An 18074-nucleotide genomic window follows, 5' to 3' on the forward strand; every position below is an offset into this window, starting at 1 on the left:
CACAATGGGTCAAATGGTTGCCTCTGTCTAAATGGTGGTATAACACTTACTTCCATACTGTAGCAAAAATGACCCTATTTATGGAACTTTATGGATATCATCCACCATCCATCACATCATATTTAAGAGAAAATTCTAAGGTTCAAGTAGTGGAAGATCACATTGATCATCAACAACAAGTTCTCCAACTCTTAAAGGATAACCTCACTTTGGCACAGAATAGAATGAAACAACAGGAACATCAACATTGCAGTGAAACAACAGGAACATCAACACCAAAGTATTATGGTTCATACAAGGTGTTGCAAAAGATTGGTACTATGGAATACAAATTGGAGCTTCCTGCAGCTTCTCGAGTGCACCTATTTTTCCATGTTTCATGTTTAAAGAAGGTTATAGGTGACAAGCTCCCAGTTCAAACAATATTGCCAATACTTGACGAGGAATGAAAAATCATATTGGAACCTGAAGCAGTCACAGAAACAAGAACTCGACATCTACAAAATCGATCAATTTCAGAGTATCTCATCAAGTGGAAGAACTTACCTGTTGAATATTCCACATGGGAGGATGATAATTTTATACAGAAGCCTCCAGAACTACCCAAGCATTGAGGACAACACTATTTTGAAGGAGAGGGGCATGTTAAGTACCTATCATACTAGTGATTCCCCCATTACTATTGTCATTGTAGCCCTTATTGTTATTATTGTGCCCCTATTGCCCCCATATTGTTATTAGTGTGCCCCATAGAAGCCCACTATTGTTATTTTTGTGCCCTTATATTATTATTGTTATGTCGTCTTTGATTATATTGTGACCCCTTAGACTCTTATATACAGAAAGGAGGTTTAATCATTTGTATCATCCAAGAATTATTCATTTGTGTAATGTAAAGGAGGTTCCCCCCTCAAAAAGGCTGATTTTGAAGTCGTTGATCTATCTTTTCTATATTTTTGTGAGTTGGTTCATAACAAACATCCCCTGGTTAGTGTTTCTTTTATTGAAATAATTGTAATTATTTAAATTATTGAGAGAGGGACATAGATTCTATCGCTTGAGGAAGGAGATTGCTTGAGGGAAATGTTGTTTTAATTCTCAGTCTTGGTTCGTTTAAATGGTATTAATGGGATGATTGTGCAATAATTTAACCAACAAGAAAATGAACATGCCCAGGTCTCCTTAACATCTAACAACAAGCAATAAAGGACAAAAAATAAATACATAAAATTTGGGATGCATTGTGAGGATGCGGATTGTTATGCAAATCATGGAGAAGCGAGGTCAGTTAGTCCATTTTTGGAATAATGCAGAAGGAATTCATTCAATCATTGACTCATACCTGCACGCTCTCACACACATGCAAGAGGCATCTACAAAGAATAAAATGTCTAGAGTTTTTGTGTAAGATCATGGAGCCTAAAGGGAGATGTTGAAGGAAAAGAGGAGGCTAAGAGGCTCCTAAAGATCAAGTACATCATTGAGAGGGAAAATGAGATACTGGAATTGAGAGAATTCAAGGAGAAGAGAAACTCCGACGATAGCCAATTAAGAAACCCATGGGGCTTGTTGACTGATAATCACATAATAATGGTTGTTCCTTACAAAGCTGACAAATCCATGGGAGACCTTGTTGGTTGATAACCTTTAAAAGGTGGAGCCATAGGGCTAGTGGGATAATAACACTTGATGGTAGTTCCATGGGATTTGGGCTGAAAACATGGGTGGAAGATTCCATTGAGTTGTATGGATGTGAACTCTTATTCCTTCAAAGATAACATGGTTGATAAATCCTCCATCTCATCATCTATATATCTCTTTCTCCATATCTGAATTGATACTCTCTGTGACTAAATACCTAGAGATGTTGGGATAATGAAATATAACTCCCTCTATATAAAAGAAATCATTCCTTATCTAATGTGAAATATTTAAATAGTTGGTGGGTGAAGGCAATGTGGTCTTAAGGCACTATGTTGCAGCTGATGATACAGATTTAATCTTCCAAGCATAAGGAGGTTGTATGCTCATGAAGTGGTACACTATGCTCTCTTTGTTTTGATAGTTGGTGGTTAAGGTGAGGCAACCTTAAGGAAACCTATTTCAGCTGATATTATTATTTAAAACTCCTCTAAAAGAACTCTACCTCAAGCTTTGGAATTTGGATCAAGAGTGACAACTGCTGAAAGACTTGACTATAGCTTGTATATGGTTAGGTGGAGAGGTGGAATCCCACTCTTAGTTTCCAGAGTTTTTATAAGATGTATAACTATATGTTTATGCTTGTGATTACTATATTGTCTTTGTTATTTACATTAGGATAATGACATGCCAATATTCAGGAGTGTTGGTTCTTGCACACATCAATTATAAAAACATTTATTGGCTACAAGCCTGTAATGATGTTAATTTAATGCTCAAATGTGTGGTTTATACCTGTGAATCGAATGGGGACTAAGATTTCATGTCTACCTGTGGAATGTGATTTCTTGTAGGAATTTAGGCATTGTATGCTTCTTATTCACTTTTAAGAGTTTGGTGTATGTTTATTAATAGCCCAAGATACCAGTGTATCTCTGAGATAATATGAGCTTGGTTTATTTCTATTAATATAAGCCTGAGAGGTTTGTAAACCTCTGAGTTGCAATGAGCTTACGATCTATCTAATGGGCCTTAGTGGTTATGAATGGGCAAACCCTATCCTATTTATTGTATCACTTATACAATAGGCTATTGAGCCTTGTTCCTTTAGTTTCAAGCTCAGGAAGGATAGTGCTACAGACATATGGATTCATACATGTATTTTCATATACAAATGTGCGTGTATGTGTGTGTGTATACTTAGGAACTTACTTCACCCAAAGGCGGGATTGAACCTATTAATTCTTGCAAAAAATCCTTTCTTCAAGACAAGGAAGGCTCACTTATAAGAGTGCGGGGAAAGGATTTAGTATACCTAATAATTATTCATGGGCTTATGGATTATATTATTACCCTTTCCCTTAACAAATCTCCCTTTTATGGAACCTTCGACCATGGTATCTATATATCTATATATATATATATATATGGGTGTTTAATCTTAGCATCAATACAAACAAGGTGTCACATGTGAAAAAGGTTCATGACCATGGTCCTCCAGGACACATCACCTCAGCCTTGTTACTTATTTAAGCATCGGGATAGCTCAACAGTCACATGGCCACCCTATGTAGGATACTATTGGATGTGCATGCTTCACCTCCATGTAATCCCAGAGCCTCATCAACCTGGGCCATTCTTTGGAGCGTTCCCTTTATTCCTTCTTGGGATCTCCCTTCCAAGATGGTGTAAACGTTATGATTGGGTTGTGTCAACTTGTTTCCACTTGGAAAATATTCTCTTGCCTTCCTATACTCGAATGGGCCCTCATGCCACATCCTCCCAACATTGAATTATCCAAGCTCGTCTCTATGCTACATGTTATTGAATCTTCCAGGATACGGACTCTAAGGAACAATAAAGTTCATGTCACCATCTCTTAGCGATCGGTGGCACCCTATAAAGTCTCATCTCTTGGAATTTGTTTAAGGATCGATATACCCTGTGAAAATCCATGTCGTCTTTGTCCTCATCATCCCAACATGTTTGGATGATGAACATGAATGTAATGCCTAGGATTGAAGTTTCAAGGTGAGGTGGAAAGGGTGGCATATGCCTACGCATGTTAAGTAAATAAAAGTAAATACATGTGTGTGTGTGTGTGTGTTTAAAATCTCCATTGAGGCTTATGAATCATCGAGAAGGGTTAGCTCATGACCTGGTGTATGAGCTAGTTGGAAGCTGACAAGTGGCTTATGTAAGCCACGTGGGTGCCACATGGCATGCCTAATTTCATGGCATTATTTAATTGGCCATAACTTCAGTTAGGCATATATGTTGATTCAGGAGTATAATTGGGATAAATTTTATATCCTCAGAATCGTCTCGATGAGTCAAACGATGTTGGCATCGTTTTTTTGGAGTTTTGAAATGGTAGAAGAAAGCGAGAAATTTAGACCTCATTTCCATATTGTGATTATGGGAGTTAGGTCATCATGGTAATTTCCTCCTGCTAACCTTATCATGGGAAGGTAATAGTAGAGGGTATGTTACAATGGACTATCTCCCATGTGTCAATTCATATAATCATCCAAGGGTTTAACATACACCATGTATCCAAAAGGTAATGAAACACCACGAACATGGTCTAAATAATTTCATAGAAACCTGAAAACTAACAAAGACTAACCTATACATAATGATATCCTTATGCATAAAAGAAGGATACAATTCCCTAATCCCTTGAAATAAGGGAATGAAGCAATGAAGTTCGCAAAGTATGATGAGCATCATGTTTGACTAAGAAAGGACCATAGAGAGCTTGGATGGTAAGGGAATTTTCCAAGAGATAAAGAGGGCATGTACTTCAAATATATTATATGGGTGAACCATTTCATATATGCAGACTTATGAAGAGTTATTGGATATGAGCCAACAATTCATGTATAAATAATGTAAAACATGTCTAAGAGGTAGTAGATGATAAAGGCAAAAGTTATTCTTAGATCTGAATTTTATTAGAAAAGTAGATAAAATTGCTAAGAATCAATTGAACTCCAAAACCATTCTAAGACCCAATAACGTGAATAATGGAATTCCATTCACTTGGGAATTTCTATCAAGAGAATGAGGCGCCCTACTCTAGAATTAACATGTAAGAAAGAGCAAGAGATAAAATAGAGGTTGGCTTAGAACCCTTCAAATAATAAGGAGAAAATTCCAAAGTTAGTCAAGGCATCAAAAGTGTTAAAGTATGGTAGGAAATGATTGTAGTAGTAATGATGCATATGGAAAATGAGGCATATATATGGAATGAGGATGCTTTTTTCACCCTAAACTATTCTTTTATTTGAATAGTAGAGTTGTATAATCATGAAATAGTAAGTATATTTTTATGTGAATGAATGAAGTGTTGATACTTGGGCGAGAGTATGATAGTTAGCAATATCTGTGTGAATGGTAATGATTTCGCATAGTAGATTAGTCATGTTGTGGAATTACACTATATTGAGGTATTAGAAGGGATAATTCCTTAAAATTTTCTCTTGTTACATTATTTATACTTTTCTACATTGAGAAAACTAATATGTACAAATGAGTAATGCATGAGAAATTTGTTGAAATGTAAGAGAGGAAAAATAGCTAGAATTTGTATGCACCAGTGAACATGTGTGATAGAATATGCATATTAATATGCTAGAGAATATATGTGATAATACATATTGGCTAAATTGATAGGTTGATATGTTGATATGTGCATAATATAAGGATAATATGTGAGAGACTATGCATGTAAATATGTTTCAACACATGTGTGATAATGCATATTGGCTAAATATGATATATTGTTACATGCATAGTATAACATGATGTCTAATGTGGTGTTGATTTGTTATATAAATAGGAATGGTTGAAGATGTTGATGATGTAGTTTCTTGTGACAATTAATCTCATGAGAAAGGATAAAGACAAGTGGATGTTGGTTAAAAGGTTGATTAAGAGAATCATGTGAGTTTCTAGGAGGGCATTGGATGATTAGGTAACATCATGGATGTTATTGGAAACCATACATGTATGAATTGGTGATGCCAATATTGTATGGGTCCTAAATGGAATTGGGTAAGAACACTTTCAATAGTGCTTTAATATTTTAAAATGATATGTATATGATGGAATTTGAATGCATGTGCAAGATTTATGCAAGGGTAGAAATACAAGAAAGGTAGGAATCTTTGGGTGTGTAAAGATTGTTATAATTTTTAACGCATTCATATGATAGATGTCATGTTGAGTTGGTTAAGAGAGAAAAAAGTTTCCTAAGGGACTACATATCAATGAAAGGAGAGACTTTATAATACTCTCAAGGAACTATTAAGCAGTGTAGGGAGGGTATATTCTTTGTGTTGTGTTAGATTGAAAGGGAAGGTGTCTAGATATGTTGAAGAGTGGAGTTAGCTTTATAATTGGTAAAGGAAAATTATATTTCATGGGAAATATGGTTATGGATGAATATGGCATATAATATAGGATTTTATTCGATGTTGTGCAAGGGTGCAACAAGTGAGTGTGGTGAATGTGAAGGTGTAAATTTGCATGAGTAGGCTATGGATGTATAGTTATGTAATCACGATTAGTGGCACATATATTTAATTTCATCATGTGAATGCTTTTTTTTTCTAATAATGCATATATATTGAGTGAAATTTCATTACATTTAAAATGTTGATAGATAAACGTGATAGAATATCATTGTGAAATAGTTGTAAGGTCATCTCATGTGTTGTTTTAAATGTTGTGATGAAATATCATATGCATAAATATTCATCATTGTTTGGTTGAATGAAACATGTGTGGAGGAAAAAATTGCAAGTATAAATGTATTGGATATGATAATGATTGTAAGTGCATATTGAAGGCTAGTGACTACTGCATTCAAGGGCTAAAAATCATGAGACAAAAGCTCATATTGTGAAATATAGTTTTTGAATGAAACATATTCGATTGTTGGATTGAATTTGTATGATGAAATATCATGGTAACTATGTGTGTATGATACAGGTGAAATGATACTTTTGTCTAGTAACGACAAATTATGATTGTTGTTATCTAGAAAAAGTGGGAAGCATGCTACTATGATGACATTGGAACTTTGTTTTATGCCTTAATTTCCTTAAGTTATGGCATATTGGAGGTTCAAATGATATTCCTTAGCAATAAGACTCTAGAATCTTTCATTTTTGTGTATGTGAAAGCCTTGGAAATACAGATCACCTGAGGGACTATTTAGTAGTGAATGGGAAGCCTAATCTTAGAAGGATGAATGTTATGAACCATACACCTTAAAAATGATAAGAAGTCAATAATTATAGTCCACTTTGAGGGGGAAATCTAATTTAACAATGAATATAATGTATAAGACAAGATTTGATGATACTAAGACTAGGTCTATTTGGTAGATATATAGGAGACAAATGGTACAATTATAATGAAAGGGTACAACAAAAGGTTTTGGTATCCATAATAATATAATAGTATAAATGTAATATAGCTTAGTATCTATTTATTAATAATTGGCTTTAAGGTTAACATGGGCCTTTTTTAGAGCTTAACATGTCCCTCCCCTTCAAATGATTATTTTTATCAACACTTGACTAATTGTGGGTTTTTCTTCATAAACAACTCATCTTTCCATGTCACCTCTTCCAGTGGTAGGTTCTTTCATTTAATAAAGTACTCAATAATTGCTCAATTTCAATTCTACTTAATCGTTGTTTCTATGATTGTTTTTTGTTCTGGTATGATGTTTTCTTTTTCATTAATCTCTAGTAAAATAGTTTTGATTGAGATGTCATCACCGATTATCTTATTTAAGAAATAAACATGGAGGAATTTGCTTGGTTGTAGTATTACAAATACTTAATCCCCCACTTCAAATTTTCCCTTGACTTTGATGTTGATCTACTTGTTGTTTCATCTTATTTTATGGTATAACCAAGTTGTCCTTCAATAGTTTGAGAATTTCTTGGTGACCTATCTTTGTGACCTATGTGGTCCTCCACTACTTGAGCCTTTATATTCCCTTTCAAGGGTGATGTGATGGATGGAGATGATATCCGTAAAATTCCATAAATGGAATATAATTTATGAAGTATATAAGTATGTGTTATACCACCATTCCACCAAGGGAAACAACTTAACCATTTATGTATGTTTATCATGTGTAAAGAAACATGAATATCTTTCTAAAAAATTACTCATAGTCTCAATTTTTGCATCATATTGAGGATGGTAAGATGAGTTCTGAACCAATTGAGTACTGAAACAAGAAAATAATTTAATCCAGAGATTTCCATAGAAAATTGGATCCTTAACACTTACTATAATCTTTGGGATTCCATGTAGCTTTTGGACTATTTCCATGTTCAATGCTTTTGTCATTGTACTTGATTTAAAAGGATGAGAAAGAAAGAAAAAATGGGCATACTTTTTCATGCCACTACCATGATGACACTTTTTCCTTAATATTTGGGTAAAATTTTGACAAAATCCATTGAATTTTCTTCCCAATACTGGCTCAATATGGCTGATGGGTTTAAGAGCCTTGGGGTGTTAATTGTCTCCCCTTTATTTTGTTGGCATACCACACATTTAGCCATGGAATTCTTTACATATACTTTAATACCTTCCCAAAAAAAACTTTCTTGATCATATTATATGTTTTCAGGGATATCCTATAGGAAAAGTGTGTAATTCCATAAGGACATTATGAGTTGGGAATTCTTACATAGGCATAATCAATTTTGATGCCATAATAAATTATTCCTCCACATAGATTTTTCTATTGCATCTGGGTCCCTCTTGTACTTGTTGAAGGATATTGCATATTTCTCATCCTACTTCCATTCTACCCTTGCTTCTTCCACCTAGTTAGATTGTGGAATGGAAATAGTGCATAGAAAACCCTTTTATCTCTTCCTTTTTTCCTGAAGAGTGGATCTACCACAATATTTTTTCCCTATTTGTAGATAATCTCAAAGTCATAACCCAACATCTTTGTGACCAAGTTTTGTTGCTCTTCTAAAGATAGTTTTTGTTCCAAGAATTACTTCAAACTAACATGATCTATTTCTACTTTGAATTGCCTGTGGATGTCATTTCTTAACTATATGTAGTACAACCAACATTTATTTTTGATGGATGGGCTTTAAGTTTGATATTTTCAAAGGAAAGGGGGCTTCCTTTTTGCATGAAAATTATAATAATACGATGGTTTAAGGCATCATACTCCACAATGAAAGTTTTTGTGGATTTAATTGTAGCCAAGATAGGAGTTGTGCATATAACCTCTCTATGTTTTTCAAAAGATTTAGTTATTTTTTTAGTCCAATAAAATGATTCCTTGATCAATATTTTTGTTAGAGGTGCTACTTTTGACCATAATTCTTGACAAGCGTGCAGTAATATCTCATCAATCATAAGAATCCTTTAAGTTTCTTCAAGGTCTTAGGGATTAACCATTCCCTCATAGTTTTGATTTTGTTAAGGTCCATTTTGACACCTTCATGAGATACAATATGACCCAAATATTTCATTTCTTGAACCTGGAAGGCAAACTTGGAAGGCTTTGCATATAGTTGTTGCTCTTACAGTAGTGTTAAGACATTGTCAACATTGTACATGCTCTTACATTGTACATTGTACATGTAAGTGGCCGCTACATCCATGGGTAATAATCGAAGCAGATCCACCCGAAGGGATCAGGCCTAACCCCAAGGGCATCGAGGATAGTTGACCCCATGACCTCCAAATTGGCAAGGTACTTAGCAACTAGAACTCGTCCAATTGAACTATCCCTTGGGACTCTGTAAATTAGTATATCACCAAAAATTACTAACACAAATTTTCGAAAAACGATCTTGTCAAGCTTTGAAATGTTCAAAATGCATGTGTAAGTCCAAATATCAACCAAAACCTTATAATAACCACCAAAAACTTATAATTACTTTTATATGTTCTAAAAATTATTTTGGAAAAATGTCTATTTAACTCATTTTGGAAAAAAAAATTATCTAAACAAAAAAGGTTCCATCAAATTTATCTAATATAATAACATTAATTTACTACATTTAATAATTATAAAAAACGAACTTCAACCACAAAACTTCATGATATATAAAAAAGAAAATGTAATGGATAAACCATTAATATCCATTAAATGAAACTATAATTGAAATTAAATTAAAAAGAGTTCTGTATAATTTTTCAAAGTGAGTAACACGAGTGTTTATATATTTTTGCCAAAGTAAGTATGGTCAAAATTTTCAGGATTACTTTGATTGTATATTCCCAAATTAAATATGTTCAAAATTTCAGGATTAGTTTGATTGTACATTTTTTTCAAAGTATGTATGTCAAATTTTCAGGATTAATTTGAATATTATATAATCAAAAATCTTTGAATTTTATATATCAAAATTTTATGTATTGTAAAACAGTGCTTTATAAATTTTACCATACTGGTTAAAAAGTTAGAGACTTGAAAATGGATGGAAGATTATTATAGTTTTGAGAAAAGGATGAAACTTTAAAATGGGATAAAAATTGTTCCAGTATAAAAATTGTGAAGAGTATCATATTCTCTCAAATTCAATGAGAGAAAAATGCGAAAAAATATATATCAACTAACAATAATAAGCAATGACTGTGACCTGTTTGTTACTTAACTATAAACCAGATGTACAACCGTATGACAGTTATAAACAAGGCCTTGTAATTCAAGGCATTATACTTATTGCTAGTTTCCCAAGAGCGCAGTATAAAAAACTCACAAATTAAGGCCGAAATATAATGGATATTTGAGTAAGATTATTAAATTTGGCTGAAATTTTTGAAACTTTGGGTTACTGAATTTCAGAATTCTGGGTAAAGTTTAGAATTGTGGGTATCTTTTGAGTTCTTAATGGTAGAAATTTTTTTTGATTTTTTTTTTAACCAAATACCCACAAATATATGTAGTCCAGGCAAATGTGTAGCCTCTTTAGACAACGCAGTTTCTCAAGATCTCTCTACTCATAAAAAATATCCCAATACACATTTTCTCGAGGACGCAGACCCAATTGTGTACTTGTGCCAAAAATCAAGACACGATAACATATGTACTAGCGTGAAGCAGAAAACTAAAAATCACTCCATTAGAAAACAATTAGACAGAATAAGCAAAATACAAATGTTCGAATGCACAGTGTATTACTGAAAGCAAATTGTAATGCAAAATGGCGATTGCGTAGCTGCAGAAATTGTACAATATATGTTTTTACGTTCATATTTCATTATGAACACTCAATCTGCTTGCCTGCCTACCCTGCAGGTACTGTTGCTCTGCATGCTCCTCCCCCTTTGCCAGCTCGCTGTGGAGCAAAATTGATGAATCCCATCGATGGACGGTGAGGAATGACATTACGTTAGCGTGGTGAGAGGGCGTGTCAGAATGCAATGGCAGGCAGGCAAAGGCAAACGAAAGCTGTGGAATTCCGGACATTCATTCAGTGTGTCAGTGTTCTCTGGAGAATCTTATGCTCCCGTTTTCTGAAACCAACTCAACGAATAATTCACAAACCCTGACAGCCAGCTGAGACACCTGTACCCTAAACACAATTTCTTTCCTAACCATACACGCATTTCCTTTTTTTTCAGTCACCCCACTCTCCAAACCCTTTGAGTTTTTTCACCCGCATTAGTCTGCCAGAGTTTGACAAAACAAGTCTTTGCAATTTCAGGGGCCTGCCCACTGCCTGCAACAGCCTGCTGCCCATCCTCGTCTTTTGTGTTTTTCTGAGGACTAATATTTCAATCTGCAGAGACAAAATTGCAGAAGCTGGAATGGAGTTCATGGGTATTCATGATCATAAAAACCATGCCCAAATGCAATAGCTGGTGAGAGCATGAAAAATCAGTGAGTTCTCAGGTGAGTACAGTTGTTTTCTGACTCATACCTGTCCATCACCATCTTTAGAAACCCCACACGGCAATTTATTTCTGAACTGCATTTTCCTCCTCTGCAAGTTTTCCATTGGTCCCTACATAAGTCTCATGGTTCGTTTTCAAGTATTGTGAACAAATTATTGACAAGCCTATCCACTGTGTAAAACTGATTGCAGATCTCAATACAGAAGGTTAGGTTTCTGAAGTTTATACGAAGAGGATCAGTCATGCTAGCCAAAATTTGCCTTGGGTCCTTCCTGGTTTGGCTAATGATAATATGTTCTACTTCCCATATTGTAGATGGTGAGCACCCATCTTTGAAAAAAGTATTGCCTGTATTTGAATTTAATGAAGCATTTCTCCATTTGACACAGCAATTTTTATTCTCTGCAGGACGGTCCTCACTTCTACATAGAAGCAAGGCTGAACACCAAAACTCTAATTCGCTGGATAACAAAGGTTTTCAGCGCCAAGCTGAACACCTTCACAACAAGGTATACATTTCAAAGTCTAGGGTTTCCAATTCAGTGATAGGGTAGAAGTTTGGCATATAAGAGTAAATGGTAAGGGTTGGGCATCTTTATGCCAATTGTAGATAAAACCCTAATTCTCTGGATAACAAAGGTCTTCAGTTGTAATCTGAACATCTTCACAACAAGGTGTACATTTCAAGTCTAGGGTTTTCAATTCAGTGATAGTATAAGTTTGTCATATAAGTGTAAATGGATTTGAGCTTGCATATTTTTGGAATATCTATGAATCTGATATATAACACTTAGGTCAGAGAATTCCTAGCTGTTGTGCATAGGATTCCCCATTATTCTTGTAAGAGTTGGGTATCTTTATTGCATTCAATTCAGTTGGACATCCTTATTGCATTCAATTCAGTGATAAGGTAGAAGTTGTAAAAGTTCTGTATCTTTATTCTTATTATAGATTTTTAGAATGTTTTAGAATTTAATGAATAGCATGGAAATCAATTGTATAACCTTGTGACTGTGTTTAGGATTCCTAGATATTCCTGCCATCTGAATAACTTCACATGGAGTTCACCAATAAATTTATGAATCTTTATGGAGTTTTGAAATCTTAATTTTGAAAATGATTGAAGTCTGACATTTTTACTACAAAACAAAATGTTCGTTTTAAAATTGGTAAATTCAATTAAACATTTTTATTCCATAACTCGAATGTATTGAATCCATACTTACCTATTGTATCATGCATGTGCAGAAGAAACCATATGAACGAAATGAGCTTGTAAAAATAAAGTCCCAAATAGGATCCAGACCACCAAGATGCCAAAGCAAGTGCAATTCATGCCAGCCATGTGAAGCAGTGCAAGTTCCTGCAGTACCTCAAAATCGGAAAATAAGTCGAGGTGCATCTGGCACGCAAGAGTATTCCAACTACAAACCCATGAGCTGGAAATGCAGGTGCGGAGACAAGATTTTCAATCCTTGAATGTTCAGGAAATACCTCCTGCTACTCTTATCAGTATTGATTGCAGAGCCACTCCAGAGAAATGAAATCATAAGACAACGATCGCAGAAAGAGCGAAGAACGATATTATTGTAATTCTTGGTTTAAGCGGAATGTTCACGACTAGAAAGTCTAGCTAGTCCTGAGAATTATTAATTTCATTTAGGGCAATTAATGCCCAGATATGAGGACCCTGGAGCCTATAACTAAGTATTTTAGTATCTATTTAAACTATATATTACACAAGTCACCTGTACTTATTCATGCAGAATCTTGGATCTGCATCTGTCTGTATACCTAAAGTTCTCAGTCCGGCCTAGTCCGTTTTACTGTAAACTCTTTTCTCTCAGAGTATTTATACATGTAATGACACTGATTGCAAAGAGATTCAGTTTTTTAAACTATTTATGGTAAATAAGCTTAATGTAAGAGTTAGCCGAAAAGGTTCAATTTCAATATAACGTGAGAGTTTTGCTAAGTAACCGTTCAAAGTGGAAATTATGGATTGTTTTCAATGAGATTTGGGACAACGGTCTTATTGTATTGCGTATTCATCACTGAAATTGTGACTTTTATTACAGTGACAGTTTAAGTGGGAATTATGGATGGTTTTCAATGAAATCCGGAAGGATGGTTTTAAAATTGTGGTTAAAAATTTAATAAATGGGAAGGAAGTTAATTGTTTTGATATATATAGGAGAGAAGTTTATGTTTTCAGAGTAGAGGCTTTTGTGAGAAGAGTAATTTTGTTATGGCATTGCTTACATCAAAATCTGTGTGGTTGGAATTTCCAGTTATCAAGTGTAGCTTATCCCAAAGATAGAGATAAAGCACACTTGCATCAAATTTTCCAAATATTATAAAATTTGCAATTCAATTAATTTATTTTTCTATCCATTAAATTTTCCAATCATTTTGAAATCTGACATCTAATTAAATTCAGTAAAATTTGTTAATGAAAATTTTATAAAAATAGCATTAATATGTTGTCCAAAATATGACGATCAAGTTGCTAGGTCTATATGCTAAATAATGTATCTGCATTATGCAAAAATATAACAAAATTTTTTATTATATAATGATCATATAGCATGTTTTTAAACTTGTGTTATTGTAGATTTCCAAAATATCTTGAAATTTGATGATTAAAAATGACTTCTCAACTGATCCTCAGATTCCAGCATATTCTTAAAATCTATCATGCACATAAAGATGTCCTTAATAAAATCTCTCCTAAAATGCTGCCCCTACCTACCAAACTTGTTTCTATCCCCTCACCTCTTTCTATAGTTTTGAATTGAAAACATTTCCACCATTAAAATACCCCACACATTATTATTATTATTATAATGATATGTTAATTTCCCCAAATTCAATTTTAGGAAATATATTGTAGCTTATTTGGATTGAAAAAATTGCCACAATGGGCATGATTTAAATTTAGTAATTTCCTACCATGTAACATGCTTATCTTGCATGAATAGTTTTGCATTAAGATGTTTATAAACAAAAATTGGTATCAGAGATTTATGTGGAATTTATGACATGTCAACTAGTTCCATTAATTGCTATAATATAAAAATTCAGATCGGAATTAAGGACTTAACATAGGTCCAGAAGTGAAATTGATTTAAATGAACCTATATCTGATTTATGTGTAACCTTTTATAGGAAAATCAAATTAATTCAAATAACCGTTAGTACTAAATATTATGCTCTATTTATTTGTCTAAGTCCCTGCTTTATTTATGGGAGTCTTTGATGAGTTATAATCAGTTTTGGGAGTCTTTTATTTATGGAAGCTTTTGATGAGTTATAATCAGTTTTGGTTCAATTCACAATGACTTCTACTTACACTAAGTGCATCTAACATCATGTTCATTCTTAGAAAAAATACTATTTTTCAAACTAATCATTATATAATGTTATTTAATATATATATATATATATATATATATTTAAAATAAATTTTATATAACTATAATTTCAATATTATTTTAACGTAATCATACAATTTGAATGATTTAATGGTAATTTAATTGGCAATAGCAGTGTTATAAAATATTGCATAAACTATGAAATTCAAGATGGACATAAGCATTTAAAATAGAGGCTTTTGTGAGAAGAGTAATTTTGTTATGGCATTGCTTACATCAAAGTTTGTGTGGTCGGAATTTTGAGCTATCAAGTGTAGCTCATCCCAAAATAGAGATGAACCACACTTGCATCAAATTTTCCAAATATTCTAAAATTTGCAATTCAATTAATTTAGTTTTCTATCCATTAAATTTTCCAATTATTTTGAAATCTGCCATCTAATTAAATTAAGCAAGATTTGTTAATGGAAATTCAGCAAAATTTGTTAATGGAAATTTTATAAAAATAACATTAATATATTGTCCAAAATATGACTATCAAGCTGCTAGGTCTATATGCTAAATAAGATATCTGCATTATGCAAAAATATAATATAATTTTTTTATTATATAATGATCATATAGTATGTTTATGGACTTGTGTTATTGCAGATTTCCAAAATATCTTGAAATTTGATGATTAAAAATGGATTTTCAACTGATCCTTAGATTCCAACATATTCTTAAATCTGTCATCCACATAAAAATGTCCTTAATAAAATCTCTCCTAAAATTCTGCCCCTACCTACCAAACTTGTTCCTATCCCCTTACCTCTTTTTATAGTTTTGAATTGAAAACATCTCCACCATTAAATGTCCAGCACATCATCATCATCATCATCATCATCATCATCATCATCATCATCATCATCATCATCATCATCATCATCATCATCATCATCATCATCATCATCATCATCATCATCATCATCATCATCATTATCATCATTATCATCAGTTTTAGGAAATATATTGTAGCATATTTGGATTGAAAAAATCCCCACCATGGGCATGATTTAAATTTAGTAATCTCCTAGAATGTAACATGCTCATCTTGCATGAATAGTTTTGCATTAAGATGTTCATAAACAAAAATCTGTATTAGAGATTTATGTGGAATTTATGACATGTCAAGTAGTTCCATTAATTTCTATAATATAAAAATCCAAGATCGGAATTAGAGATTTATGTGGAATTTATGACATGTCAAGTAGTTCCATTAATTTCTATAATATAAAAATCCAAGATCGGAATTAAGGACTTAACATAGGTCGAGAAGTGAAATTGATTTAAATGAACATGTATCCGATTTATGTGTAACTTTTTATAGGAAAATCAAATTAGTTCATATAACCGTTAGTATTAAATATTATGCTCTATTTATTTGTCGAAGTCCCTGCTTTATTTATGGGAACCTTTGATGAGTTATAATCAGTTTTGGTTGAATTCACAGTAACCTCTACCTACACTAAGTGCATCTAAAATCATGTTAATTTAAAAAAAAAAAAAAATTTATTACTTTTCAAATTAATTTTATTTTTTAAAAAATATTAATTTTAAAATAAAAGTATATCAAACTATAATTTCAGTGTTTAATTTGAATGATACTGAGGTAATTATACCATTTTAATGATTTTAACGGTAATTCAATTAACGATGGTGGTATTAGAAAATAGTATTTGGTAAACTATAAAATATAAGATGTGCATGATGCAGCGGTGTGGGCGGCTTGATTGCTCCCCCGCGGACCGCGTTCGATTCCTGCAAGGCTGCGTTCTGCAGCGTATATGATGGCGATTTCGATATGATGTGTTGACTGTCAGCTTGCTGACTTGTATTTGTACAATATATGTAATATATGAAAAAAAAGAGGGCCCATGATGATAAGTTCAAAAGGGAACTAGCCCCTCCCATTTAAAAAAATATATATATAAGATAGACATAAATATTTGAAAATTATTAAATTCCAATATAATTATACAATTTTAATGATTTTAAAGTAATTAAATTAACAATGATTGTATTATAAAATATTATATAAATTATAAAATTTAAAATAGATATATGAAATTTAAAATAGACGTAAACACTTAAAGTTATCAAATTCTTGAAATATAAAAAAAAAAACTATACATTTTAGTTTATAAAGTTCCTTTATTCTTAAAGCTATCTTTCTTAGTTTTATTTCACTTTAACACCTCTCAAATATGATCAAAATATTTTGAGATGCAAATTAACATGTTTTAATATATATATAGATAGATAAATATATATAATATTTTTAAAATTTTAAAATAATTTATTTAACAAAATATTAAAAATTATTACAAAAATATTAAAAAAAATTATTTAATCCTTAATTAAAAATTTCTATATTAAAAAAACAAATATTACCTAACTATTTATTTGACCACCTACTTAACCAATTTTACTAATAAAAATAATAATAAATAATATTTTTAAAACGAATCCTACACCCAATATTCTTTATCTCACCCAATATTCTTTATCTCAATGTAAGCCTTGAACATCTCAGTACTAACTTTGTCCTCACATGTACAATTAAATTATTCCAAAGTATTTTAGAAAATGAATGGTATTCTCTTTTGAATCAGAGACCGGAGAATCCACAATATGAACATTTTTACACCAACGTTTCAAATCCCAAGTGGGATCCATCATCAGGGTTAAAGAATGATAATAAAAGAAGAGCAGATAAGGGAAATAAATACTAATGAGAAAGGATTTTTCAAGGAGGAACACACTGTCGGCTAGACTCTTTTCTCTTCTTGAAACTATTTAACTTGATCGCTTTTAGATTATAGATTTATAAAATATTTTATTAAATATTAGTTTAAGGTTATTTAAATTATTTTTTTACTTTGATTAATTATTATTATTATTTAATTTTAAAGTCATAGTTAAATTAGATATTAAATTAGTGTATAGGAGAAGTTTTTTGTTACTCGGACAAGATATTTATTTGATTATTAAATCTATGAAGACATACATACTCTATCTCTCTATAGTTTTGAATCTGTAACTTCTTTAGAAAAACACATACAATTAACCATTAAACTTACTCAAACTATATTATTAAACCCACTCAGCTAT

The 18074-nt window shown here is 32.3% G+C and overlaps 1 protein-coding gene across 1 annotated transcript; it reads left to right on the forward strand.

Annotated features, from left to right (window-relative positions):
• The first annotated feature begins 10897 nt into the window (after nucleotides 1–10897).
• Nucleotides 10898–13516, forward strand: LOC149258255 (EPIDERMAL PATTERNING FACTOR-like protein 1). Its single transcript, XM_089371115.1, has 4 exons — nucleotides 10898–11545; nucleotides 11739–11865; nucleotides 11956–12056; nucleotides 12796–13516. Exons 2-4 carry the CDS (start codon nucleotides 11790–11792, stop codon nucleotides 13024–13026), a joined length of 408 nt encoding a protein of 135 aa, XP_089227241.1. The 5' UTR covers nucleotides 10898–11545; nucleotides 11739–11789; the 3' UTR covers nucleotides 13027–13516.
• Nucleotides 13517–18074: the final 4558 nt, after the last annotated feature.

This window comes from Pinus tabuliformis, chromosome 6, assembly GCF_031772625.1.
Source record: "Pinus tabuliformis cultivar Carrire ecotype Pingquan chromosome 6, CPIR1, whole genome shotgun sequence".
Lineage (NCBI taxonomy): Eukaryota > Viridiplantae > Streptophyta > Pinopsida > Pinales > Pinaceae > Pinus > Pinus tabuliformis.

Bases quoted from the DNA above. Each gene is read 5' to 3' on its own strand.
- LOC149258255 (XM_089371115.1), top strand. From the start codon at position 11,790: ATGCTAGCCAAAATTTGCCTTGGGTCCTTCCTGGTTTGGCTAATGATA. The intron at 11,866-11,955 runs GTGAGCACCCAT...TATTCTCTGCAG, and splicing joins TACTTCCCATATTGTAGATG to GACGGTCCTCACTTCTACAT. The intron at 12,057-12,795 runs GTATACATTTCA...ATGCATGTGCAG, and splicing joins CTGAACACCTTCACAACAAG to AAGAAACCATATGAACGAAA.